We start from the raw sequence: 26,845 nt of genomic DNA on the forward strand, positions 1-26,845 counted from the left end.
TATGTTCCATGAGGTAGCGATACTTCAAATGGACACACGTGATTAATTACCTGACTGCACACCCTCATAAATAATATGAAGATATGAATGTCAAACTAAAGTGCTACATTTCCTCCTTAAACCAAAATCTACTGATCCTCAGTTTTATCGTAATGAGACTAAAGTAGAAAAAGGCCATTAAAACATGATGCAAACACTACTCCATCTTTTATTACTGGGGGAACGGATGGAGTTTATCATATTGCATAATCTGGGGTACATATCTGCCTTTCCCTGGGGTCTATTTGGAATCCTCAGTCTGGTTTTACTTTGTGCATATTTCAGGAACTTTACTGTCCACATTTTAGAAAAACCTCTGGTTAAATAAGTGCACTTGTGTAACTTCAAATTATGTAAAAAGAAAAATAAAATGTTAATTTTCCGTATATATTAAAGTAATACACTATTGGTATCAGACAATGGGTTTGCTAAATAACTAACTATAAGTACTGATTGGCAATTCATTTGAATTACAAATATTAATATTGTTGATTGTATTTACTCCGTATGAGTATGACTCCGGTGTGTTACTGAACAACCCCTGCTCCTTTATAACTTTATGACTGTCATATGCATGCACAAAGTTTCACTGAGGCTAATTAGTTATTCTAAAAGTATCAGTCATCATACAAACATGAAGCAGACGCAGCAGAATAAATATGTGAACGATAAACATGAAGCGTTATCTGTGAGATTTGGTTTAAAAACATCTACCAGCAGGTGTCAGTGTTACTCTCTAAAAAGAGTAACATAAGGTTTAACAGTGTTCCTGAATGCATGATTACTTAATTCACTGAAGACCACCTTGAAGTGTTAAAGATGGATAGCATTACATTTATTCCATTTAGATTGATATTTCCCTTTCACATATTGTGTTCAACATTCTCTAAATCAGAGAAATGTAAAGGCTGATATAATTGAAGCTGGTTTGAATGTAACAGGCCCTGTGGAAGAGGTGGTGCTGGAACTGAAGTCATCCATCTCCAGTGAGCTGACGTGGTCTGAGCAGAGGTGCAGGTCTCCAAGCAGGCGTGGCACACTGGGCTTTCCTGTGCATACTGAAAACACACTGGCTTTGGCTTGCCAGCAATCTCTCCAGTTCTGCCCCGCAGACGTGTCTGTCAAAGACTCCCCCGGGGAGCTCTGGCGCTGGAGACCCCTCAACTGCTGACAGCAAGCGTGCATGCACACACACACACACACACACGCACGCGCGCAGCTCTCTCTCTAAAATGTCATGCGCGTACCTACCGCACACTTATAATGAGAACTGCTGAAGAGAAAGGGTGGGAAATACATAATAGAAATCCCTCCATTGTCTAAAATATATAAGAGAAACAGGAGGAGAGGAAATGCCACTCACTCCGTTGCACAGACTAAAGGAGGAATGAAACACCTAATGCTTATCATCCGGGACTATAAACAATGCTGGGCCGCTTCTCCACTGGGCCGTCGTCCTAGTGGATTAAAGGAGCAGAGGGGAGGTGAGCTGGTGGAGGCATCAGGAGGGAGGTGAGCAGGGAGCAGGTTGAGGCTGGGCACTGACAGCTCCTCAGCCCTGTCCATGACGGGACTTCTCCCTGCTGCTGGGGAGGATTTTTAACAGCAATTAACTCCTAATAGCTTTCCCTACCGTGCTGTATGCTCATGCTCTCTGCCACACGCACAAAGGCCATGTGATAATTGGTGAGGTACCCCCGGGGGTGGGGGCAGTTGGGTGGGGAGGTGCTAAATGTCACCCCCTCTACTGACATTAAGGAAATACAAAAGAGGAAACGCAGATCCTCACAAAATCTATTCCAGATATGGCACTGATCAGACGTTGAAGACAAAGGGAAAAGATGAATACATTGTGCCTGATATGATGGCCGTCGAGCCCCCTGGTGGCTGAAATTGGTTATGCAAAAGCAGGTTGGTCAGTGTGCAGATGGCCTTTCATATCCTATATTAACAATCAGATTGGATCATACTTTAACTTATTTTCAACTTTAAATCCTCTTGTAGAATTCGTGGATAAAATCAAATATAGGAGAGATCTGTCAAAAATATGGTTTATACTATCATTTTGCTTATGATAGGCAAAAATGGCATGTATCACAATAAAGGTCACAGTGACTGCCAAGATCAAGCCGAGTGAATTATTTCCCCTTTAAAACGACGACAGGCTACCACGGCATGCAGCTAAACGACCTTATCATGTGCTCGACACGGTGGTGTCAAACAGAAGCAAGATCCTTGACAACAATGGAGACACACCCCCTCCTAGATACCATAGCAACCTTATGATTATCATACCCCTCAAATGTCTGGGCCGCTGTCGTACAGGGAGGCCACTGGGGCTTCAGCTCACTCAGTACAGGCTGGAGCTGAACAGAAACATTACCCAAACGAGTGTGCCATGCAGGGGGGGAGGGTGAGCCTGCCAGTCCCACACAAAGAGCCACCACCATCAACGTGCGTTGCCAGACATGTAGTGGGAGAGATCCCGCCAGCGCAGAGCATAGATGACCAGCAGGGGGTGCTGATAAAGCCCCCGTTGCTTACCTATTACCCAACTATCCAAGATAATCACGGAAGCCTGGACATAAGCAGACAGAGCCGCCAGAGTGCTACTGTAATTCTGGTGAGAAAAGAAAAGAAAAATCTATCAAAAAGACAGTCTAAGAGAAAATGGCAGATATTTTTTAAACCAATTTAATATATCAATATATAGAGATATTTATCAACAGCTCAATTTTCATAGAAACGTGAGTGAGACCATTTTGGCATACAGTACAGACATTCCATGTAAGTACAGTGTTGCTAAGTTAGCCACTCCACCCAACACCCAAAACGCTCTACACAGACACAAGAGGGAAAAACCAACAAAACCAGAAAACATGATCAAATATACAAACAAGGCACCAATAAATTAAACTGATCATTCTCTCTTCAACACAGAACGGAATCTATTAAATAGAATTAAATACAACATGAATACCTATTTCTGCAATGATTTACTGTTAAAACGAATTAAAATCAGACAGAAAAAATAAAATAAAAACACTTTGGCAGATTAATTTTTAGTTACAATCAAGTAGTAAAGAAATCCAGTTCTCTTGTGTACAAATAAATTCATATATGGTCTACACTCTTTCTTCTTATCCAGCAGACTAATATAGACATCTTTTTACAGAAACGTTTAAAACATTATCAAAAGTTTTGCTGTATGAAAACATATTTACAAATCATGATTCAAACCCAGCGGACAGCTACTGTCAACCCCTCCCCCCACGGAATCATTTACACAGTGCAGAAGGCTTCTCGAAAAGTTTGTGCAACAAACAGTGTAGAAAATGTCTTCAAAAATGACTGTGGAATGAACGTGCAAGAGGACAGTTATTCTGAATGAAAATGAAAAATGCCCCCTTCTTCTGTTACTGTACATCAAACTGTACAACAAACAAATCAAAACAAACAAAAAACATCTGACCATTTCCTCAAGTAGTACACGATCTCACCAGGGAAATCTAAACGGAGGTCGTAATATTCACAGGTCACAAAGCAAACTGCCTGAGCCCATGGTGGGAGGAGCCAAGAGTACAGGCAAGCCAGTAGAATCACTCTCGCGCATTACATCAGCAGGTGGATGGGGAGGGGCTGTGCTTGGCACCGCCCCCCCCCCCCCCCCCCCCCCCAGGACAGGAGCGCGCGGGACTTTTCCAGGGAAGCTTCCAGCTCGTTCATCCAGTTCAATCCAGCGTGTTTCCCGTGTGGAGGAAAAGATAGCCCTTTCAAAAACAATGCACATCATGGGCCAACAAGGCGGATGAGGAAAGGTGAGAAGGGTTAGTGATGTTAGGGCTCTAGGGGGCAGACGGAGCCGTAGTTCTACACTGCGGCCTCAGGAAGGCAGGGGCTACTGTTAGATATGCATAGAGTAAGAATGCAGACAGGTTCACATGGACCTGGTAGTCACCTACGGAGATGTTAGTCAGACCACACACCCTCTACAAGCTTGTTCTACAACTTCACAGGACCATGCAAAAATCACGCTCAGTATATTTGCCTAAACCTCATAAGCTCAAAGCATCAAAACATCCCTTTAAAAGACGCGTTTGAAGATGAGCCATCTCTAGAGCAGCACCTGATAAAAAATGATGAAGTTATTCTCAACCCCTCTGAAAAAGATGTCTGATCTCTAAAAGCAAGACCTTTAACAATGAATAATGAATATGTGCACATACAAAACCCAGACGCACACCCAGACATAGTCTGGAGAAAGACAAATATCATTATTACCCTGTATTGCTCGTCTATGATTCTCATGAATCTGAGACCGATATGGTTCACATTTTTAGACCTGGTGTCAAAGAAGTATTTGAAGTACGAGTTATGTGCCACACAACTGTTTCTCAGACAAGGGAAGATTGTGGAGACAAAGGTTTGGAAGGGTTCAAGTGTGCAAGGAAGTTAATGGAATAAAATATCAACTAACACTACATCCCAAAGAAAATACATCCTTAAACAACAACAACAACAAAACAACAACAGCAGCAAACAACAAAATGAGAATAAAGAGTATAAGGAACTAGCTAACGGATGTCTAGTAATGGTCAGTAGAAGGTTCTGGGTTATTAAGATGCAGTTTGGTGGGAACGCTGATGAACAGGTTGTTAGAATTCAACATGAGGTAGAATTCCGGTTGTGGTGGAATTCTGGACGGGTTGGGTGACGCACGGCTGGTGCAGGCACAGCGGAGAAGTACGGAGACGACACTATTACTGTAGTGAAGAAGGAGCTCCACAAGATTCACTCACAACCTTTCGGTTACTTTCCACGTCACACTGTTAAACGGGTCCACGTAAAAATGACCATTTTGCCAAAGCACTCCATCCTACAGACAACAGTGCCGCACCACCGACACTCACAGACAGGGCGAGAGGTGGAGGAGACACTCACAGACAGGGAGAGAGGTGGAGGAGACACTCACAGACAGGGAGAGAGGTGGAGGAGACACTCACAGACAGGGAGAGAGATGGAGGCCGGGCTGCAGGTTAACAGAGATTGTAGATAGAGGACAGTTGCACATGAAGACTGAACTGTGATCCGATGCAAAGCACTTTTGTAAGTCGCTCTGGATAAGAGCGTCTGCTAAATGCCCTAAATGTAAATGTAACTCCGCCTGTCACACGAAGACTGAACTCCACCTGTACACAAGGACTAACTCCATCTGTCACAGAAATCTGATTTGTCCAAAACAGTGGTTGCACTCACCACTGCAATCGAAATTCATGTGGAAAATCTTCCTGTGCTCCTGACAGTTCTAACTGCAGGTCACAGCATGCTTCCCTATGTGTATCAGGGTGTGTGTGTGTGTGTGTGTGTGTGTTCGTCTGTGCTTAGGCTGAGTTCAGTGACAGCAAGGTCACAGCACCTCCGACCGCTACAACACGCCTGAGCAGCATGTCAGTTCTGCTCTCTCCTCTACAGGGTTCCATTACGCTGTCAGCTCAGATTTCAGCCCAAGTCTTACAGCCACGTCCACCAGCGTTCCTGGGACGGAGGGAGATGAAGATAACAGCTCACGCCTTCATCCTGCACACTGTGACCCATACATGCGCAAGCGTGTGCCTATATATTCAAATTCATTCAATCCTCATGCGGGCTGTCAGCTAGACGTCACCTTTTGCTCAGTACAGTACTATGTGGTAAACAGTGTTGTCTTCAGTAGGCCTGTTGCTACGAGGTGATTCCCAGGCGGAGGAACACCGTCAGTGTTTTGAGTTTTGAGCAGAGACAAAACCACAATCAATTATTTTCTTATTTCCTCATGCATGTTATCAGAACAGCACAGCGAGACGTGACAACCCTGCGGAGGCCAAAGGAAAAGGTCGAAGAGTAAAGTGGAGCGTAATGAACCCGGAGGTGCGCACGGGGGCGTGAGCTGGGCGAGACGCTGGGATCGGGACATGGAAGACCTAGCGTGCTGTTAGAAGACACGTATGGTCATGGGAAGATGCCTCTCGTGCTGCTCCAGAGCCCAACGCGTTACATAACCGTGAAGGGCAACGTGTGGACCTGCTCTGTGTGGAAGACATCTAAATACAGTCAGCATGGCATTGGAAGATTCCCGGAAGAGAAGACAGAAACACTTTTGACTTGCTCATCTGTTCTTGGTCCTGTTAAAAATGCCATGTAACTAGTGTTTTTTTCCATTCTTCTTCAGATCAATGTATAGACTGTCTACTAATGTGTACCCGTCTGTACACACAGCATCATTTGAGGGGTTCTGTAGACCTCAAGTCCCCTTTGGCTGGGTGAACTGGCCGTGTGAAGGGGGGGGCTAGCTCCTGTGAGCTTTCCTGTGCCATCTCAAACTGCTTCCTGTGCTAATGCCATCCCCAGGGGCCACGCCCTCACAGACGACCACGCCTGTCCCCGGGGTGCGCTCCCCACAGCCTCGGTGTGTTTACAGTGTGGGAAAACGATCCAGCATCGACCTCATGAAACAGTGCAGTCTATAGCAGATGTCTATAAGATTAGTCTTTGTTAAGCAGCATGGATTCCTACTGTTCCTATAGGGAGATGCAGCAGTAAGTACAGTGTTGTAAGGACTAGGAAATAAGTCGTTACTGTTAGTCTCTAATAGCTCATTTTAGAGAAGACTTGGGCTTACACAGACACTAAAAGACAAATCCAGTTTGCCTGGCAGCACTCAGCCATAGAGAGCAAGTGAGTGTGTGTCCTCTGTCCTCTGCGGTGGTGTAGCCTCCCCAGGAGACCACGGGTCCGAGACAAAAGGACGGATGGACATGGGATGGAGGGAGGGAGGAGAGGGGAGGGAGGAGAGAATGACCTCAGGGGGATCCGTCATCCTCCGTACTGAGCGCCACGCGCTGCAGAGGGCAAACAAAAACAAAAAAACAAAAACACACAGTTACATACACAAACATACAGGATGGAAGGAAGAGCAGAGGTGTAGAGAGAGAGAGAGAGAGAGAGAGAGAGAGAGAGAGAGAGAGAGAGAGAGAGAGAGAGAGAGAGAGAGAGAGAGTTTGTGTGTATGTGTTTTTGTGAATGTGTTTGGACAAATGAATGGGAAAACATCGAGAGACACGGACGTATCCGATGTGCAGATCCCTCTCCAGCAGATACCTGCTGTGACAGGCTGAGTGGAGTGTGGGGCAGCCTCCATCCTCCTAACTCCACCCACACCTTCACCGAGGCTCGGAGCCGTCACCTGTGACTGAACACCAGGAACAGGCCAAAGAGCCATGCAGATAAACTCTGCCTGGAATTCTCTCTCCTTGCTGGGCATTTGCACGTGTGCCCACGTGAGAGCTGCAGTGGAGGCTGAGGGGCCACCAGAGCCCTGCCCATCTCAGCCCCGTCCAAGTGGACCTTGCAGGGGTCCAGTGAGCTGAGCATCGCCCCAGAGACAAACATCCATTCGTTTGTCTTAGAATTTATACCAGCTGTGCTTGATATGAGAAAGCAGCTCGAGTGCGTGAGCAGGTAGCTCATTTGAATCCAGCTCACGCCAGCCACTCCTGTGGGTATACCAGCAACGATCCTGTGAATGTTCAGAGTGAGCTGTCACCTAGGATTAATCTTTAGGACCTACACTCCAAACGTTACCTTGGACCTCTCTGGCCGGTTTTTCTTCAGATTCATAAAGTTCAAGTTGGGCTCGTGATTACTAAGATACAAGCGAAGTATGCACGATTGAATCATAACAGCCAAATTTATATACAACAATATCTACACAAAGAATCCAACACATTTTCTCAAAATGATTGTCCAGCCATCTAAGGTGCTCGTTCCTCCCCGTACCTCAGCCATAAACACACCCACTGAAGAGCAGAGAGTTCTCAAACATCACAACATCTCAAACAGAAACCCAAAACGCACACGCCAACCAGGAACCAATATGCAGACTCCGATACACTTAACAAACGACGCATGGATGAAAATATACGCGGTGAATTGTGAAAAGAAAGTATCGTTAGCAATAAAGGATGAGAGATGGATGCAGCTTGTGCACACGCATGAATATGTGTGTGTGTGTGTGTGTGTAACATGACATGCGTGTTTGGTGCTGTGGCTTCGACAGCCCTCCTAACACCAGCGAGCGCGTGGGCGTGTCTTGTCCGGCCCTGGTCCCAGTCCACCCACAAAACTCCGCCTCCCTCACTTCGTGCTCGACATCATGGGCGCCCCCGAGTACCAGTGGGCGGCCGGGTCCGGGATGGCGCCCCCCAGTGGAAGGGTGAGGAACGGCTGTCGGGCGCCACTCACTGCTGGGTAGACGTGGCCGATCTGCTCGCTGCGGCCGATGTGGATCTCGTCGTCGTCGTCGTCCTCCGTGGTCTTGCGGTACACCGGGTTGTCGAAGTTCATGCTCTTGGTGTTTCGCCGACGCCAGTTACGCCACACCAGGTAGCCGCCGCTGCACAGCAGACCCACGACCACTGTGGCAATGATAGGAACTGCATGCGTTTAACACACAGCCGACAGGCGGCGGGGGCGTTACCACAGCGGGAGAAGAGCGCGCACTGCACTTCATGACATGCACGGACAAGCACATGGCGACCCAGGCGCCTGATTGGCAGGTCTGGCTCAGCTGACTCCAGAGAAACTGAAGATCTGGGATGGGTGCAGCTTTAGTCAGCAGTGATGTTTCAGAAAATGACATTCAAATGCAAATTCAAAGATTGTCCGGCAGCAGTTAATCTGCCAGTAAAATATGTGGAGAGTAGAATTGATGAAATATGATTAAGACGTTTGTGAACAGCATGCAAAACGGTTTTTAAGAGCCGGTCCTGCCAAACAGACCCTCACATTCACTATAGCTAGGGGTCCTGGGTGACCTGGACACACACACACACACATATATATATGGAAGTGGACTGTGTGTGTCTGTGTGTGCACCTGTGTATAAGCGTGTGTTTGTGTGACCATGTTTTTCTCCTTCTCCTTCTTTCCGCAGTCCTGCGTAACACACTCTGAATGCCCGTTTCTTCACTAAAGCGCTCTAGAAGGCAGCATCCGAGGAAACAGGGTGTGCGAGTGGCCACGCCCACATCAACGGGCTCTACAATCGCTTTATTGAAGGGTGATATTTCATTTACAGTGGCCTCAGTTACGCACATGGTAAAGACACAGCAGTGTGGCTCAGGACACACCGGAACGTTCTGTAGATACGATATAACACTGTCCAGCAGAGACTGCTGTGTCTCATACCACCCCCATAACTTGGAATCAAAACCTGATCTTGCAAAGTCTGGGCTTTGAGTCTAAAGTCTAAACTGGCGCCCCACCCTTACATAAAGGAAAATGGGGAAATGAAAGGGAAACACATTCAAAACAAGCATGCCACCACTCAGGCCCTTAAGTCATAAGTAGCCAACGGTGACAAAATAATTATATATGAGCAGTAAAGACGCACAATCCAAGTGCCCTGTGTCTGAGAGCACTGTTCTCCAGATGACTGGCTACTTAAGACCCTGCTGAGTGAACGATTACCAAAGCACGCCAAGCTGTAGGCCAAAGGCAGGGGTGAGCAGGGGTGGGGGGTGGTTACTCACCTATAGGGATGACGATGCCCAGAACGGCCACGGTGATGTTGTTACCCAGGAGGAAGCGGTCACCTGCGGCTTGAGAGAGTGAGAGAGAGAGAGAGGGGAGAGATAGAGATAGAGAGAGAGAGAGAGAGAGAGAGAGAGAGAGAGAGAGGAGAGATAGAGAGAGAGAGAGGGGAGAGGGAGAGTGAGTTTATGTGTGTTAGTGCAGTGTTAGTGCAGTAAGGGCCAGCGGTCATGTCATTATCTCCTAATTCAGCGGTGCACTCTGCTCCTGCAGATTAATTGAATAATAACTCTGACTTTATGTATAAAGTGCTGCACCGCCGATGACTGTAACACAAACATATGACTTTACATTTATCCGAGTGGAAAAAAAACATGGCGCATTATCAACGGCGGCAAGACAAAGTAGAGGAATTGAGAGGATGAGTTAAGAGCAGGGCTGTTCATGTGAACCGCTCTGTGTGAACCGCTCTGTGCAGGATTGATGGTGAAATCTGAAATCTCCTCAGAGCGTAACAGCACTTGTTTTAGGCAAGTACCAGAATCTCAATTTTATGAGCACACAAGATCCTGTTTACTCTTAAATACAAACACACCTCTATTTTCTTCATATCTCCACAAAATTTTTCTTCCCAACATTTCCAGAAAATAATATCCACTCTCAGTCTCACAATTAACACATGGAGCCACCATTAGCTAAAGCACAATTAGTGTCTGATAATGGAGTCTGAGCCCAGAGATTAAGAGAACTGGAGGGGACGACACAGGCATACAGACAGAGCCTGATAGCCCTACCAGTAAGTGCTCTGCATAATGAAAAGCTTCCTGGGTAAAAGATACCACAATATTGGAAGCACAGAAGAGCTTACGAGGACAACGCTCAGAACAACGATAGGAGAATCTTATGGAGGCTATTTGAATTATCACACGAGCCTTTCATGTAGTAATCATTTTAATATGGCTCCGAGTACATGCAGGCTCGATGGCGTGCTTTCGGCGGGCTTCTCTCTCTTCTTCTCAGTGGTGGGGTAACGGCACACTTAACGCAGCGGATGCTGTGGTGCAGGACTGCTAATGAGAGCGTGCGTGCACACGCAGCAGGCTGGGGGAGCAGAACCCCCCCCCCGTCCTCTCACCTCACCCCTCTCGGACCGGCCGCCCTCCGACGGGCACCACGCTCCGCCACGTATTCCGTTTAGAGTCGTTAGGGAGCAGGGTGACAAGAGGAGAAAGGGGACGAGCAGGTGTCCCCGGAGCCTTCATCATCCAGGCGGGTGCACAGCTCACACACACACACACACACACACACTGTGTCACAGTTCAGCTCGGAGTGGGAGGAGGATTCAGTTTCAGCCGAGCGGGGAGGAAATGACTGTCTAACGTGCCGAGTGGGACGTAACATTCCACTACACCGACAAACTGGCAAACACTCCACTGTTTCAATATGGCATCACGGTGTTTAAAACGCAGCACACCATTTTAGGAGTTCGCCATTTTGTAGTCATTTTTCCCTGAAAGGCAGAGCGGGAAATATTTAGTGCACTCAGAAAAGTGCCCAGGGTGCAGCACCAGGTCTAAAGCATGGACATCCATCAGTACACAACACCCTTCATGTTTTCAGGAGTCAGCCCAAGGTCACACAAGTGGAGAGCACTAAACAACACGCGCGTTAGCGAAGCTTACAGCCAGCACAGGCCGTGTTGAGTCTTCCTGCTGCCAGTAGAGTGGAAACACCCAGAAAAACCATTTGCACCAACAAATCTCACGTTGTGAGGGATATTCAGTATCGTGAAAAGTCACAGCCATCAGCTTCTCTTGCTCAGCTAAGAAAGGCCTCTGCTGGATCTTAAGCACAACCACTGCCTGCCTCAGTGCGATTAAGCAGTAAAACAGCCACAGCAGTGAAGCCAGGAACCACGTGGTGCCACTTACCACCGTGGGGGGAAGGGGAGGGGCCTCGAGTAGGTGGGAGGGGCTGGGGTCCAGCTCCTGCTCATCAGTCACACCTGGCTGTTCCTCTGCCTCCACTGGCCTAATTCAGCAGAGAGCAACTCCCCGCCCAGGATTGGGGCCAGTGTCTAATCTATCACTCTCAAGTGGCCGGCCGGTAACCAGCACACGGAGCCACAGCACACACAAGCTCTGGGGGGTGTGTGTGTGGTGTGGTGGGGTGTGTGTGTGTGTGGTGGGGTGTTGGGGGAGGAGGATGGCGTAGGGCAGTCAGGAGCTGGAGCTCCTGTCCGTATCGAACGCTCAGAGCAAGCAGGAGCTTTGTTCAACTTGGAGCGAGACATGCATGAAGAACAAGGAAAGGCCCCTGGGCCTAAACAGCAGACAGACTCACACGAACCAACACGCTTGCTGTCTCACTCTCTTGCACGCTCGCACGCACACACGCTCGCACGCACAGACGCTCGCAGTCGTGTTAGGGACAGATTGTCAATCTCAACACTCTGATCTGCGAGGTCACTCACCACGGTGTGAGAGGTTGGTGTTCTCCCCGAGCTCCCTGTTGCCGGGGGAGATGGCACTAGGGCCTGGCGTCTGGCTCCTGTCTGCCGTGGCCCCCCGGTTGGAGGCTGGCCGTTGCCATGGCTGCGTGGTGCTGGTGTGGGCGGTGCCCTTCGTGGAGGACGTGTCTGTGGGTGAGTAGGTGGTGGAGGGAGATGATGACGTTGATGGAGCTGTGTTTCTGTGCGTGCCTGTACGAGCAGGTGTGGCCTCAGACGTCGTCGGAGAAGCAGAGTAGAGGTAGACAGTGCTGGTGGTGGATGTAGAGGCCGGAGTGGTGGTTGGAGGTTCTGTGGTGGTAGTGGAAGGTGGGGCAGTTGTGTACGGTGGGGCAGTTGTAGTCTTGGACTTTATCACTGTAGAGAAAACATGCTTAAGCTTATTACCAATATGAAAATATGTCATTCTCAAGTGTTTATGGTCAAAGAAATGGGAGATATCCACTTTTGCAGCTTTGTACCAATATAAAGTGAAATAATGAAGCAGTTGGCCTGAGATTAAGGAATGGAGGTACAACACTGTGTGCAGACAGACTCCTGCTCTCAGTGGTCTCGTCAGGCGGCCTGGCTTGGCTTCTTATCCTTTTTCGTGTTGGATGTCAAACTCCATCGTCTTCTATCTCTACTCCAACTCACTGCACTGCTCCACTGAGCCAAAAAACCCTCTACCACTGACATGGAGCGTTTCCTCATTCAGAGGGCAGCGGCCCTGGGAGGGCTCGAAGACGCTAGCTAGCAGCTGTTAGGTCCTGTGAGCTGTAAGTCATTCTGAGGCAAGGTCACTGTGCACAATAAACAGAGCGTTGCTAGAACACGTGTGCCCACGTGAGCGTCTCCTTCCCCGGAAGAGCCCGCGGCACCCCTGACGTCTCACGTGGGGTGGCCGTGCTCGGAGCGCTTACCCGACACGCAGCGGCGCATGTCCGGGCCCAGCTCGCCGCCGTCGGGGCAGGTGCACGTGTACTTGGGCGAGTGTTCGGTGATCTGCGGCGCTTTGAGGCACAGGTACTCGCAGCCTCCGTTGGGAAGACTCCCCATGCTACAGCTGTCTGGAGCTGGGCAGGAAAACACACAAAGCCAGTTAGCAGTGTCGGCCGCTGCAAACCGCGACTGTTAGCATAAGACAGAACAGACAAGACAGCGTGCAAGGGCTGGAATGATAGCATGGGAGGTGTGTAAAATCTAAAGACCACTGCTTGTGCAATCCTCTGAACATAAAAACGTTTTTGTCCCCCCCCCCCCCCCCCCCCCCCCCCCCCACTGTTAGTGGGACACTAGAACCCAGTCATTAAACATACCCAGAGATCCGTCTAAGGTATGACAGATCCTCGTGTGGGCCCTCTGTTCTTATGAAACAGGGCAGTCAGGAGTGGGCTACATCCATAAACACTTTCATGTGCACACACAGATCTACTGGGGTCTGGGTGCTTTGAAAGTGGTTATACACACGAGGCAGAGATGTTGTGAAAAATACTCAGAGAAGGCACAGTAAGAAGGAGGAGAAGGATCCCGACTACAGCGTCACAGCATTAAGAACACGAGGACGTGAAGCATTCCTGCACTCACACAGCCACACCTTAACACCAGTCACGAGTTTATATTAGTGTTGCACTTAGGGTTGCAGCGGTAACCGGTTTCACACGCGCATGCGCAACTCCGCTCCGGTTCAGCTACTCAGCACACAGCGGTGAGAATGGCAGAAAGTGCATCAGACAACAATTTTTTTTAACCAAAAAAAAAAAGGCTAAACTAAAATCAGCGGCGAAAATGATGTAATCGCATTGGCTAGCCATGCGCGAGGGCCTCACGCGCTGTCGATGCGCGAGGTCGTGCACCTCTCGAAATTTGTAACTTCGCGCACGCCGCGCCTCAGCGCAACGAACAAAGTCATGTTTGCAGGGTTCATACACCTTTACAAGGTGGAATTCAAGCACTTGTACGTCTCTTTCAAGGTCCATTTCAATATTTCCCAGCATGTTAAACTTAATTAAGTTAAATATTTATACATATACTCGAAATAATTCGCTTTTTTATCACATTATTTAATGGTTGTTTACGCCCAATCCTAACGTCTTCACGTTCTCTCATGTTTCGTCCTGGAATTACAAGAGGCTCGTATTTGTTAACCTAATACAAGAGAACTGTTCAGTCAGACAGATTTGTTGTGAAACAAAGTAGTTACAATTTCAAGCATTTTCAAGTACTTTAGCCTAAATTTCAGCACTTTTCAAACCTGAAAAACAAAGCAACATTAAAATTTGTCAGGTAAATGTTCCTTCCTCTGTTTTGAGGGGTGTAACGCTTCCACCTTTCGCGAAGGTTCACGCGAGGTGTGCGGAGTCGCGCGCTATGGTCACTCGCGAAAGTATAAACCTAGCTTTTTAAGGTCTTTGCTTTCCCTGGATGTGAAAGATGCCATTAATTTACATGATTTCATTTTCAAATTCTGATGTGCCTGTTTTTCATATGTTAAAATCAGACTCGGTGTGAAAGCCTTAAAATAGAAAGCTCTATTGTGAGGATCATGTCAGAAATAAATCCTCTCTTTCTGCAGTATCTGGTTATATTCCAACTTGGCAGTAAAACGGACGTTTACAACAGTTGATGATCAGACATTGACCCAGGCTCAGTGCATCAGATATTAAATAATTTAAACTTAAATAATTGTAGGCCTACTGAAATCCATGATTTAGGTTTCTCTAATTTTGCAGTATTTATATAAACAGGTCTACAGCTTATTTTTTTTAAAGGAGACATTTTGTGTACAATAGTTCCAGGTTTCTACAATAAGTAGTTCATTGAACAAACAAAAACTTTTGTTGCAATTTCTTTAAGGGTCAGTGTATATTTTAATAATATATGTAACAAACTGTGATACTGTGAAAACCGTGATACCACGGTATTTCCTATATTATCTCTCTCTCTCTCTCTCTCTCACACACACACGCACGCACGCACGCACGCACGCACGCACACACGCACACACACACGCACACACACACGCACACACACACGCACACACACACGCACGCACACACACACGCACACACACACGCACACACACACGCACACACACACGCACACACACACAGAGTGGTGAGTGGTGAAAAAGAGAAACAAAGGAGATGGTGAATTTTTCAAACTGAAAGATTCAAATTTGAAACACAAAAGTAGTAAATCCTTTTTCATAAGGATGAGCTCTTCTGATGGGGAGAACGCTTCTGCACTGGACACTCTTCTCTTGTAGGGGGGAGGAGCTGTGTAGGGGGGAGGAGCTGTGTAGGGGGAGGAGCTGTGTAGGGTGGAGGAGCTGTGTAGGGGGGAGGAGCTGTGTAGGGGGGAGGAGCTGTGTAGGGGGGAGGAACTGTGTAGGGGGGAGGAACTGTGTAGGGTGGAGGACCTGTGTAGGGTGGAGGTGCTGTGTAGGGTGGAGGAGCTGTGTAGGGTGGAGGCTGAGAGGTGAAAACAAACAGCTTTCTAACAGGCTCCCACGCGTGCAGTACGTTTCCTTCAAACACAAAGTGTCTAAAGTCGAGGGAATCGATGTAAGCGATTACGTACAGGCGAGAGGAAGACAGAAAGAAAATGAGAGCTCTGCTGGTTTCCCTAGAGTCAGAGATGCAGAAGCATGCACTCCAGTCGGGGGGGGGGGCGTGGACCCGGCCCCTCCCCAGGGCGGGGCGCTCACCTTTGGGCTGCCGCAGCTCATGGAACACCACCACATCCAGCGGGTTGCTGAGGTGCTGCGCGAGCAGAACCACGTCACGGCCGGTCAGGCGGTTCACGCTGTAGATGGCCTCGTCCTCCAGGTCCGTCCAGTACACTCGGTCCTGGGAGGAGAGAGGGGGGTGGGTGAGTGGCAGACTCTTCTATGAAGACGAGAAGAGAGAAACTGGAGCTTCAGATTAGCAGCTAAGATCAAGAGCAGAAGCTGAGACGCCTCCTGGTCTGTGGAAGATGGAGAGAGAAGAATGCACCGCCCGACAAAGACAGGCGGAGAACGGGGGGGTGGGGGGGGGATTGATGGGCACAGCTGAAGAAAGAGCTGAAAATAAAAGCAGCTCATATAAGCTGTTTTTCTCCAGAAAATTCCTCTATTCACAACAAGTTCCAATAACTTGCGATTTTGACAGGTATAATTAATATAATTGTACAATCATCCTGACCAATACTACAACGGTGATCGTTAATGGCCATTTAAAAAAGTATTTGAAATGTGGTCACATGGTTGCATGGACAAAGGTCAACACTCTGTTAGAACACAGCACTCAAAGCCCTTAGCAAACCCTGAGACGGCACCCACAGCACAAACAAAGACTCCAGTCCATTGTAATGATTTGATGAACAATGGTTAATGGAAGTGAAAACGCTCGTCTGGGATCCAGCAGGTAGACTGGCCTGCAAAATGCATTAATTGTGGTCTTTTGTCACAAACTAATCACAGGTCAAAAGGACCATTACAGTTCAAATCAGATTAATGGTGATGCTCTGGTAGTAAACTCACTATGTGGGCGTAGGCGTTTTGTTGAGGAAAATGAAACAGCACAGTCAAAAACTTAAACACGCACAAGAGGAGGGAAAGTAGATAAAACTATAAGAATGCCTGGCACACAAAAACCTCGAACAAACTTCGACCCAGAGGAATACACAATATTAACAATATGAATGAATGTATGTGCATGTGTGAGGGTGTGAAAGGCGAGAGATTGTTCAAAGTCTTTTGGATGGTGCAGGTTTTCCATCAGCTTCATTAGAGCTCTGCTATCTCTTAGCCGCATCACTGCCATCTGGAACACTCAGACACTGTTCACATGCTGCTTTGAGAAACAACACCTCCTCCGCCATTCTCTCCTCTTCCCTCCCTCCCTCCCTCTCTCCCTCCCGCCCTCTCGTTTCTGAACAACCCCTATCTGCCTTTCCACCAGACGGGTCTGTTACTATGACTACCAGACATTCACACCAATTTTTTTTTTTTAAGTGGAATTTGGAAATGGAATTGGGCCGGGGTGTTGAGTGAGAGGTGCTGAGACGTGGGCCACTTCCTCTGAGCCCGTCTGGGTTAGGCGATGTTTACCCAGGGCTGCCTTCAGAAGGTCAGCTCCGTGGATCTTTTCTGAGCATCAGCAGGTCCCCGTTTTTTTTTTTTGCTGAGAGAAACTACGGTTGGACCAAAATATCATACTCCAATTATATTGCCCTGCGCAGCCCAGCTCCCGGTGGCATGCCTACAGCCTAGCTGCAGCGATGTCTCCCTGTCTCCGTCTCCGTTTCGTCCCCGCGCCAGTGCGGAGGCGGAGAAAAGCCTGCGCGGCCCAGCGGGAAGCTGTGGAAAGGCCCTGGTCCTCCTGCGCAGAGCCCGGCTGTGACAACACCAGGTCCAACCCTCCCAAACTTCAGCGCTAGTTCAGCACCAGCCTCGGGTCACACCCGCACGGCACCTCATTGCTCAAGCGCTCCAGACAGAAGTTGAAAAAATAGGCAGTAAAGCCCATCGTTCCCCCGTTGGGGGGTGGAGCCGTGCGGGCTCATCGACTGGCCTATCAGGGGGCGTGGCTGATGTAGGGCGTGGCCAAGGTCCTGCCTGGTGGCCTCCTGCGAGCTGCATGCCTGGAATAGCTTTTGCGCAGGGTTTGGTTTTAGCTGCTGCCAGAGAGGCATGGCCATTCATCTAGTAGGCAGCAGGTCTCCCGGTGAGGTGCGCAACACTGCCGGGTCATGCGTCCTGTTTCTGTGGACAGTGAGAGACAGCAGAGACTGCGCAGATGGAGACTAGCACAGTTCTGCACTGCAAGGAAAGCAAAAAGGGGCTTTTAAAAATCTGGCTGTAATAGATATACTGCTTATCTTTCATTACAGGATTCACTGATCTTTTGGGCACTCCACACTTGATGTATCATCCTCCACATAAGTATGGCAGAATAGGGACATAATAACACCGGCTGCCACTGGTCCTTGCCGGTATCAGCCAGCATTGCGTTTGCAAATGAAAGAAAAGGTCCGCCTCCTCCTCCAGTCTGCACCTGCGGAGGAGGAAGCTTATCGCTCCCAGACACAGACTGTCCTCGCTGGACTCTGTCTTCCCGAGACCTGCTGTCTCAGAAACAGCTCCGACATCTCTGCCTGGCCAAAGCCGGATCGAAGGGTCACAGGGTTGGACATCTCTGGGGGCAACAGTGGGTGACAGAACAGAAGCACCTTCCCAGCGTGGTGTCCAGGGAGCTGGCTGGCATGTGTCAACCCCGACAGGCTCCAGGCCTGGAGAAGACATCGTTACAGTGGAGCTCCATCAGGCCCAGCTCCCGGGGCTACTTCCTAATCTTCCCCAAGAAAGGAAAATTCTTCATTCCAAGTCTGAGCTCACTACAAAGAACTGCTTCTATTTCATCATTTATCACAGACGAATGCAAAATGTGTCTCAGTTATTATTCAAGAATACGTTATTTCAATCATGTTTAAATGGAAAAGAAATCCATGAATGAAATTTACTGCACATTCTTTGTTAAACATTTTGAACTGCTGTGTATTTCTTTCGAACAGTAGCATGTATATAATCCTAACACAGAGGTAACATCCTTCATTACTGATGGACTAATACCTGATACTGGCTCAGTGCCTTTAACTCTGAGCTTCTGGTAAAAACCAAATTACCCTTCTGATTTCTATCTGTTGTTCTTGATGAAACACAGCCATCAGACCCCACCTACAGAAGCGCCCCATTTACCTCAGAATATCCCCCACAAGGCCTTTTGGAGATGCACCAAGCAGGTTTCTCAATATAAGGAATCATCGTGTGCGAAATGTCCTTTAGCAGAACTGTCGGTTTTGATAGTCTGTCATACAGTGACACCAGCATTCCCACAATCTCCTACTTTTAACCTGTTCTGTGTGAATCAAAGTACCATATTTGATTGAGTTTTCTTATCTGATTCTGACAGAGTCCATAGACCTGACAGGGTACATACCCTGAAAGACCCCCAAACTTACCTCAAAGAGGGTGAGGGCAAACGGGTGCCCTAAGTGGTCTGTAGAGGAGAGCAGAACTCTCCGGTTCTGTCCATTCAGGTCCACACTGGAGATGAGGTGGAGTTTAGAGTCCACCCAGTACAGACGTCTGCTAGACAAATCTGGCAAGAGCATAGAGCCAACAAAGATTCACAATCAAAGCAGAAATACAGATATCAGTGCTGATTCAAATTTAACTGAATCAAAACCAAAGTGGTCGTTTGGTCATTGTTATAGGCTCTTGTAGCTCATCAGACAGAGCAGGCCAACCAACATGCTAGCAACACCAAGCTCACGTGTTCAGGAACCAAAGAAATGCATGCATAGTCATACGTGATCAAGATGTGATCAACCCTGGATAAGAATGCCAACATTTTGTTTGTGAATTTGATCTCTAATATAATAAAGAACTTCAATTGGGTTCAGAATCAGTGGCAAGATTGGGGGGAGAAAAAAAAAGGTATACTGGTATAGCGCACATACACTGAAAGATTATTTCATATTTATCCCTTGTGGACAAAGCAAAAACAGTTATTTGTTTTCATCCAGACAGAGCAACACTCAATTTTACACTTTTGCTGGCGCCTCTCGCCTTTTCTGTGCGTCCACCATGACTGCGTTTTCAAATAGCCTCCTGCTTTAGGGAGTCAGAGAAATGATGAAAATATTGACAGTGCTGCAAGGGCAATTCCATTTAGTATTTCCTAAACTGGCAGGTGACTGATGAAGGGGAGAGCGTGTGAATGATTTGAGAGTCCAGCTGGCCACAGGAGACTGCCCCCAGTTATTAACACACGCCTTCTCTCCAGCTTTCTCTAGCTTCAACTTCTTCCATCGCTGTTAGTCTTGTTGTTTTGGCCCTTCACGCTCAGCCCTTGTCGATCGATTCATGCTTAATTCCAGTAACAAGAACTAATCCCTTTTCAATGCATACGTCACACGTGGCGCTACATACGTCACACGTGACGCTACACCATCTTTTTTTTATAAACAGTATTTCAGATGTTTTTCTCCCCCAATCTGAATTTACATTCAGTGAAAATATACACGCCCTGTGAGGAATCGGATGATGAAACTCAACTTCAACACTTATGCCTGCACACCATTTTTTTTACCTAGTGTAATTCCGTTGGGCCACTCGATGCGCTCGGAGACCAGCACCTGTCTGTCCACACCATTCAACCCCGCCTTCTCGATCTTCGCCTGGTTGCCCCAGTCTGACCAGTACATAAACCTGAACGGCACAGAGAAGCAAGGACAAGAAATTCATTAATTAAATTGCAATTAGCTCAAAGATGTGTCACAAATTGTTATATATTGTGTTTTTTTTTTGTCAATGTAACAAGCATGACTACAAACTCTAGCAAAATGTGAATTTCTCAAAAATATTCATGCTCAGATCCATAAAGTCTGGTTAAGTCATGCATCAAATAAAAATCCCTCAAATTTTAAAAACCTCTGAAGATCTTTGAACCCATGTGCTTGAATGCATCTCATTGTACAGTGTTATTCTTTTTCATTCTAGGAAATCTCCAGTTCCTCACGTCAAGACTCCAGGGCAGTTCAGGTAACTATATGTTAATCAAACGCCGTGTAAAACTCAACTACGTCTAAGAGGAGCGGCCTCATTGCTACTGGCAGCAATTAGCTTTCATGTATCCCTGCTTTCCCGTGTTCATTTGCCTGTTTTTTAAGCTCCTCTACTTCAATAATTCACTGCAAAGAGGCTCAGGGGGTCAGAGCCTTTGTGATGAAGGGAGAGAAAGACGGAAGTTCTCAGCAGCTCGTTCAGAGGGTAGCTGCTACTGAGTGCTGAGAGTGTTAAGTGGAGAGGAAGCAACATGTTTTTTTGGGGGGCTTGAAGAACAGAAGGTCAGTGTTGTGCAATAGCTTGGAAGGAGAGGTATTATTGTGGTCATACTCTTACATGTAAATGAGGTCAAACTAACCTTGTACGGTCTACAATAATGCATTTGAATTAGGTAAATCAAAGAAAAGGTATTTAAAGTTTGAAAGTGTGTTGTGGAGCGTTCTGGAGCCTTACCCTTGTCTGGGGTCAAGTGCAATCGCACGTGGTTCGCTCAGTTCCGTGTCAATCAAGGTTTTTCTCTTCTTGCCATCACTAGTAGCGACAGATATTGTCTTATGTCCGGAATCAGTCCAGTAGATGTTTTTATGAACCCAATCCACAGCTATGCCTTCTGGAGAATGTAGTGCAGATTCAATGAGCGTGATCTGCTCAGATGCGTTAACGGCTTTGTTGATATATGCACTGTAAAAGAACAAACAAACATAAACAAGCACGCACACACACACACACACACACACACATTAGTCCAGTGGTTCCCAAAGTGGGGGGCGCGCCCCCTAGGTGGGGCGCGGAGCTATTGCAGGGGGGGCGCGGAGCTTGGAAGTAAAACGGGATGCACCGATTCCGATATTAATATCTGAAACAATTCTAGATCGGGTATCGGTGACAATGTGACCGATCCATAAAAACAGATCTATTCAGTCTAATTCTATGCTTGTATTGCTTGCTTTTCGGAGTTAGTTCAACCTTAAATATCCACTCTGTCCCGGATAGAAGTGAACCTGGACAGTTAACAGTGAACAGTTAACAGTGAAACGCGAAGCACACAGAGGAGAGGTGAATCACTGACTCGTACTCGCGCTGGTGCTATTCCACTTAGTCCGTTTATTTGCTGGTTGACCAAATTAAACCTGGGCTCCAGCACTACTTGACTGTTCATACATGAACTGGTGAGTTGCCCAAAGCTCATTGAATGCGTTACTTACAGAAATGAAATAATGATAAAATAAAGAGCAGTGGTCTGAGTCAACAATATTCCATACGCGCACTCAACTCGCTCCCTTAAAGAGACAGTACACATATTTCTGGCCGTTACATGCTTTGTGCTCTGCGTGATGTCTGCGCTTGCAAACTAGCCGCATATGAATTGCTGTTTCTCTTATTTCATCTCCTTATTTATTTTAAATTATATTTAGAATTCTTGAACCATTTAAAAGGTTTCTTGCAGTTTATTTTTTTCATGTTTGACCAAAGTTGTGAACCTATTGTTTTTGTAAGTTTCAGGTTCTTTGGTATTATTTATTTTACATTCAATGTTATATTCATAATTGCACTGACTGAACAAATGCAAGTTGTGTTGTTTTTACATGTTTTTGTGTGTGTTTAAGTGTGCTATACTGGTACAGAGTTTTCAATAAACTTCTAATTCAGTATGTCTGTGTTTAAAAAAAAAAAAATGTTTTAAGTCGATTCAGCACAGTTTTACTCTATCGCCGATACTAAGCCTCAGATATCTGAATCGGTATCGGAAGTGAAAAACGTGAATCGGTACATCCCTAATCAATATGGGGGGGGGGGCGCAAAAATATTCTCATCTACTAAAGGGGGGCACGGCAGAAAAAGTTTGGGAACCACTGCATTAGTCTATGTCTTCAGGCTGCAGGCTCATGTGGTACCAATTTGTTCATGACCAATCACAAGGCACTTGAACGCCTCTACAAGGTTACGGTGAGCGAGCAGCTCACCAGCACCTTACACAGCCAGCTGCTGTTTCCTGTTGGCACCAAACTGAAGCAACATCAGCATATTTCTTCTCCAACGGTGCTGTTAGGACAACTGTTATCTGCCCCTGCAATCCACCATTCACAAAGCCAGTGCTGATCCATTTATAGGATGACGTACGAGTGCACTTTGAGGCATGACTGCCGTCGCTGCTCGTTAGAGGGTAACTTATCATTCTGATGCCCCTTGTCGCTCTGGGGTGGTGTTGGACCTTTACAACCTGCTTCTGCCCCATCTGCAGCTGCTCAAGTGCAGGCATGGTTAACAGATGCCAAGCTGCATGTCCGGGCGGTGCCGTCTGGTCTCTTAGAGCTGCGGGATTACGAGGCTCTTTTAAAAAAGACGCGCGTCCCACGGACGGACGGACGGCTGGACGGACGCGCACTCTGTGAGGCAGCAGGACACCGGCACTCGCAGCGCTTTAGCGAAGGACTCTATTATTAGCACGAGGTTACCGGAACCTTCTCTTTTAGCCGACTCACGAGAGACACAAAATAATGAGGAAAATAAGAGCTCTGTGCACAGACACGGTTAGAGGGGAATGACGGTGAAGGTCACCTACGTAAAGATGCCTCATTCAGGTAAACACGCCGCACCTAAACAATGGTCTCATATACGCGTGTGCAACATCAAGGCTGATTTTATGAAGACGCCGTTAAATGCATTGTTTTGTCATATTCACACTGAAAACCTAATAAAACTAGAGTTAAAGCCAAATACAAACTTGGAGTACAAAGCGAACTACTACGCAATGCCATGCAAATCGTTTTTGGATTAAATTGACTCAGAATACCAAGTAAATGCAGGCACGTTGAACACAACAGATGCTGTATGTGGATGAGGATGACGAGGATGAAGAGGATGAGCTGGACGAACAGACGGGCCTCCCGACCGCCGCCTGTGTCACTGTTTGCCTTAGACATCTTGGCTATAATTTGGCGCCTCATTGAACCAAAATGATGCTAATCACAGTGAATCAGGTCAGAGACAATATCGCCACGATCTATAAATCAGCCAGACGCAACGTGGTCCTTGCACTCCCAAAACAGCAGTAGGAGACGCTCTCCACAGACCCAAAGCAAGGGCACAGAGTGAGCCAAGATCAATGAATATGCTTCACTAATTTAATTGCTACTGAAGGCAGTCTAACTCAGGTTAAACTTAATTAACTTAAATAACAGTGGGAGTTTTTACCCTCTGTTCAGCATGTTCGAACCAACACCATTCAAGGAAGCGGGCACATTCCCAGTAGTGGGCAATTATAACGTCGATCTCTTTAGATCATAGGGGTTAAAACAAACAAACAAAGCATGTGTGTGTGTGTGTAATTAGCACCTTGCCAAAACAGCACATTCTTTCTGCTCATGGTCTGCTTCTCTGAGCACACACAACAGCAGCATGTGCTGCAGTGCCATGAGGTTGTTGTGGAAAAGCGGTCCACCAGAACCAGTGGATTTCTTGGACCAAACCAGCACCATTCATGAATCTGTCTGTTCTGTGGTGGCCAGCTCCTTCAGTCCTATATGTTATAAGCTGGAGATTTTGAATTATTTTTGCACATAGCTGGCAAAGAGTTCTAGATTGACAAAATACTAGAACTAGAGCTGATTGGATTCCAAACTAGTTTGTATGGCACTGGTGATAGTGGGATATCCCATTGAACAAAAATGAATCAAAAACAAAAATCCACATTGTGTGTATGAAGGTGTGTGTGTGTCTGTGTGCGTGTGTGCGTGTGTGTTTGTGGAGCAGCTGTTCTAGCTTGATTAAATCTGCATTCTGGGTGAAGACTACTTCATGAATCTCAGTAAAGCTGGCACGGCGCTCTGAGATGTCAGGATACGCACCACACGGGGAATGTTTCGCACGGTGCACGAGGGTCAGTAATAGAGAGTTGAGGGGTGCTGACAGACCTTTGGAGGAAAATAAGGGCAGAGATGGGAAATATTGAAGTGGGAGGTTAATTAAAGGCAGCATATGGTGCAGCGGAGAAGGCTGAGCAGGGCCTGATGGGAGTCAGCGTGACTTTGGGAACAAGCAAGGCAGCGTTCACCTGTGTAGGGCACCAAGTGTTCAGGCCCCAGTGTAGCACCTACTTGTGCACAGTTTTGAATATTTTGAACAAGTTTCTACCATTTCTTATAGCGTTACTCCATTTTAAAATATAAAGCAAAAGCAATCTACCTGTTGAAGAAATTCTGATCATAATGCCAACAGTGCTTCTATGCTTATTAAATGATTTGCCAACTTATTTTAAAATTGATTTTTAGATTAAATACTGGAAACAGCACTTCAGCTGTGCTCTCAAAAACAGCTAAACTACAGAATAAGCAGGTTTGGTCTACACCGTGAACCCCCTGGTCCTTAATGCTCCAGGAGGTCTGCTCAAGGAGGTCTGCTCAAGGAGGTCTGCTCCTGAAGGTCTGTTCAAGGACAGCAGACAATGGAACTCTCTTGAGTAAAATGATCAACCAAGTGACATACCGTAATATCATCCAGTCTCCTTTTCATTTCACAATACGGTAACAAGTGCATGCATGCTCGCACGCAAACAAATTGGGGGAGGAGAGAGAGAGAGAGAGAGAGAGAGAGAGAGAGAGAGAGAGAGAGGGAGGGAGAGAGAGAGAGCTGTCAAAATTCAAAGGTGATGTAAGGATTATTCAGCAGATCTACACTAATTAGTGCTTCTCTCTGGGAGGATGAGAGATGTACGTATGAAGAGGGAGGGAAGACAGTGAGAGAGATCACTCTTTTAATCTTCCACATGTCTGCAGCTCTGAAAGCACGCTCTGGAAATCCAAACCAATTACAGCCACACACTGCATTATGCACGGAGTGAGGCAGAGAGGTGTGCTGGAGAGAGTCTCCGCGTCTGATCGAGCAGTTAGAGGGTCCTGTGTACCTCAGACAGCGAGAGCAGCCGTGCTGATGAGCAGCGTGCTCAGCGCCAGGCTATAATAAGTCTGGGCTGATAGACAATGCCGTTGTCTGTCATCCATGACTGACATAAAAGATACTGAGTGGAACTGTACTGTGATGCCCCGCCCCCTGCCCCGCCCCCAACCGACAGTGAGGCGCTCCCTGCCTGCTATAATTACAGTGTCTCGCTAGCGTAGGAAATTATATTTATTATCACACTTACCCGGAGATCAATTTGAGCCATAGAACTGATGAATATGTATTTTAAGGAGTGTCCTTCCAATGAAAAACCATAAATGAGGCATTTCCTCTTTATTGTGTAATCTTTTTTTTTGTTTCTTTTTTATTTTTAAAAGGCTGAAATTTGTGTTAGTAACATTTCACACTACTTCATTCATGTATTGGCATTTTAAATAATACTTACAATGTTGCTTTATGTTACTGTTTATATTCTGAAGAATGCATCTCTTCATTACTGATATCAATTTGTTGATAAATGGAGATAAATGATTTTTGAGCATATAGTTAAATAATATTGCACAAGAGGAGAAGCCCTGTTCCTGAAATTGAGTGTGTTTATACGAGCCCGAATCTAAGTCCTGCTCCTGAAGCAGTGTGTGTCTGTAAGTCCTGCTCCTGAAGCAGTATGTGTGTCTGTAAGTCCTGCTCCTGAAGCAGTGTGTGTGTCTGTAAGTCCTGCTCCTGAAGCAGTGTGTGTGTCTGTAAGTCCTGCTCCTGAAGCAGTGTGTGTGTCTGTAAGTCCTGCTCCTGAAGCAGTGTGTGAGTCTGTAAGTCCTGCTCCTGAAGCAGTGTGTGAGTCTGTAAGTCCTGCTCCTGAAGCAGTGTGTGAGTCTGTAAGTCCTGCTCCTGAAGCAGTGTGTGTGTCTGTAAGTCCTGCTCCTGAAGCAGTGTGTGAGTCTGTAAGTCCTGCTCCTGAAGCAGTGTATGTGTCTGTAAGTCCTGCTCCTGAAGCAGTGTGTGAGTCTGTAAGTCCTGCTCCTGAAGCAGTGTGTGAGTCTGTAAGTCCTGCTCCTGAAGCAGTGTGTGAGTCTGTAAGTCCTGCTCCTGAAGCAGTGTGTGAGTCTGTAAGTCCTGCTCCTGAAGCAGTGTGCGAGTCTGTAAGTCCTGCTCCTGAAGCAGTGTGCGAGTCTGTAAGTCCTGCTCCTGAAGCAGTGTGCGAGTCTGTAAGTCCTGCTCCTGAAGCAGTGTGTGTG

At 47.0% G+C, this 26,845-nt stretch overlaps 1 protein-coding gene across 8 annotated transcripts in view; it reads right to left on the reverse strand.

Moving 5' to 3' along the window:
- Window positions 1–710: 710 nt before the first annotated feature.
- Window positions 711–26,845, reverse strand: part of lrp8 (low density lipoprotein receptor-related protein 8, apolipoprotein e receptor) — a 115,666-nt gene continuing 89,531 nt past the window's right edge. The window contains exons 11-19 of one of the 8 annotated variants that reach the window (XR_013132808.1): window positions 21,165–21,392; window positions 20,236–20,354; window positions 19,103–19,242; window positions 15,807–15,948; window positions 13,021–13,173; window positions 12,083–12,475; window positions 9,609–9,677; window positions 2,584–8,510; window positions 762–1,622 (exon numbers count right to left, since the gene is read on the reverse strand). Coding sequence is in view for 7 of the 8 variants with exons in the window: in XM_077014816.1 (XP_076870931.1) it covers window positions 8,212–8,510; window positions 9,609–9,677; window positions 12,083–12,475; window positions 13,021–13,173; window positions 15,807–15,948; window positions 19,103–19,242; window positions 20,236–20,354; window positions 21,165–21,392 (1,543 nt within the window). In the remaining variant the exon portion in view is untranslated. Of the gene's footprint in view, window positions 8,511–9,608; window positions 9,678–12,082; window positions 12,476–13,020; window positions 13,174–15,806; window positions 15,949–19,102; window positions 19,243–20,235; window positions 20,355–21,164; window positions 21,393–26,845 lie in introns of all 8 variants that reach the window. The other 7 variants (XM_077014815.1, XM_077014813.1, XM_077014812.1 and 4 more) reach the window with 7 other exon arrangements.

The sequence above is a fragment of the Brachyhypopomus gauderio genome, chromosome 8, assembly GCF_052324685.1.
Source record: "Brachyhypopomus gauderio isolate BG-103 chromosome 8, BGAUD_0.2, whole genome shotgun sequence".
Taxonomy (NCBI): domain Eukaryota; kingdom Metazoa; phylum Chordata; class Actinopteri; order Gymnotiformes; family Hypopomidae; genus Brachyhypopomus; species Brachyhypopomus gauderio.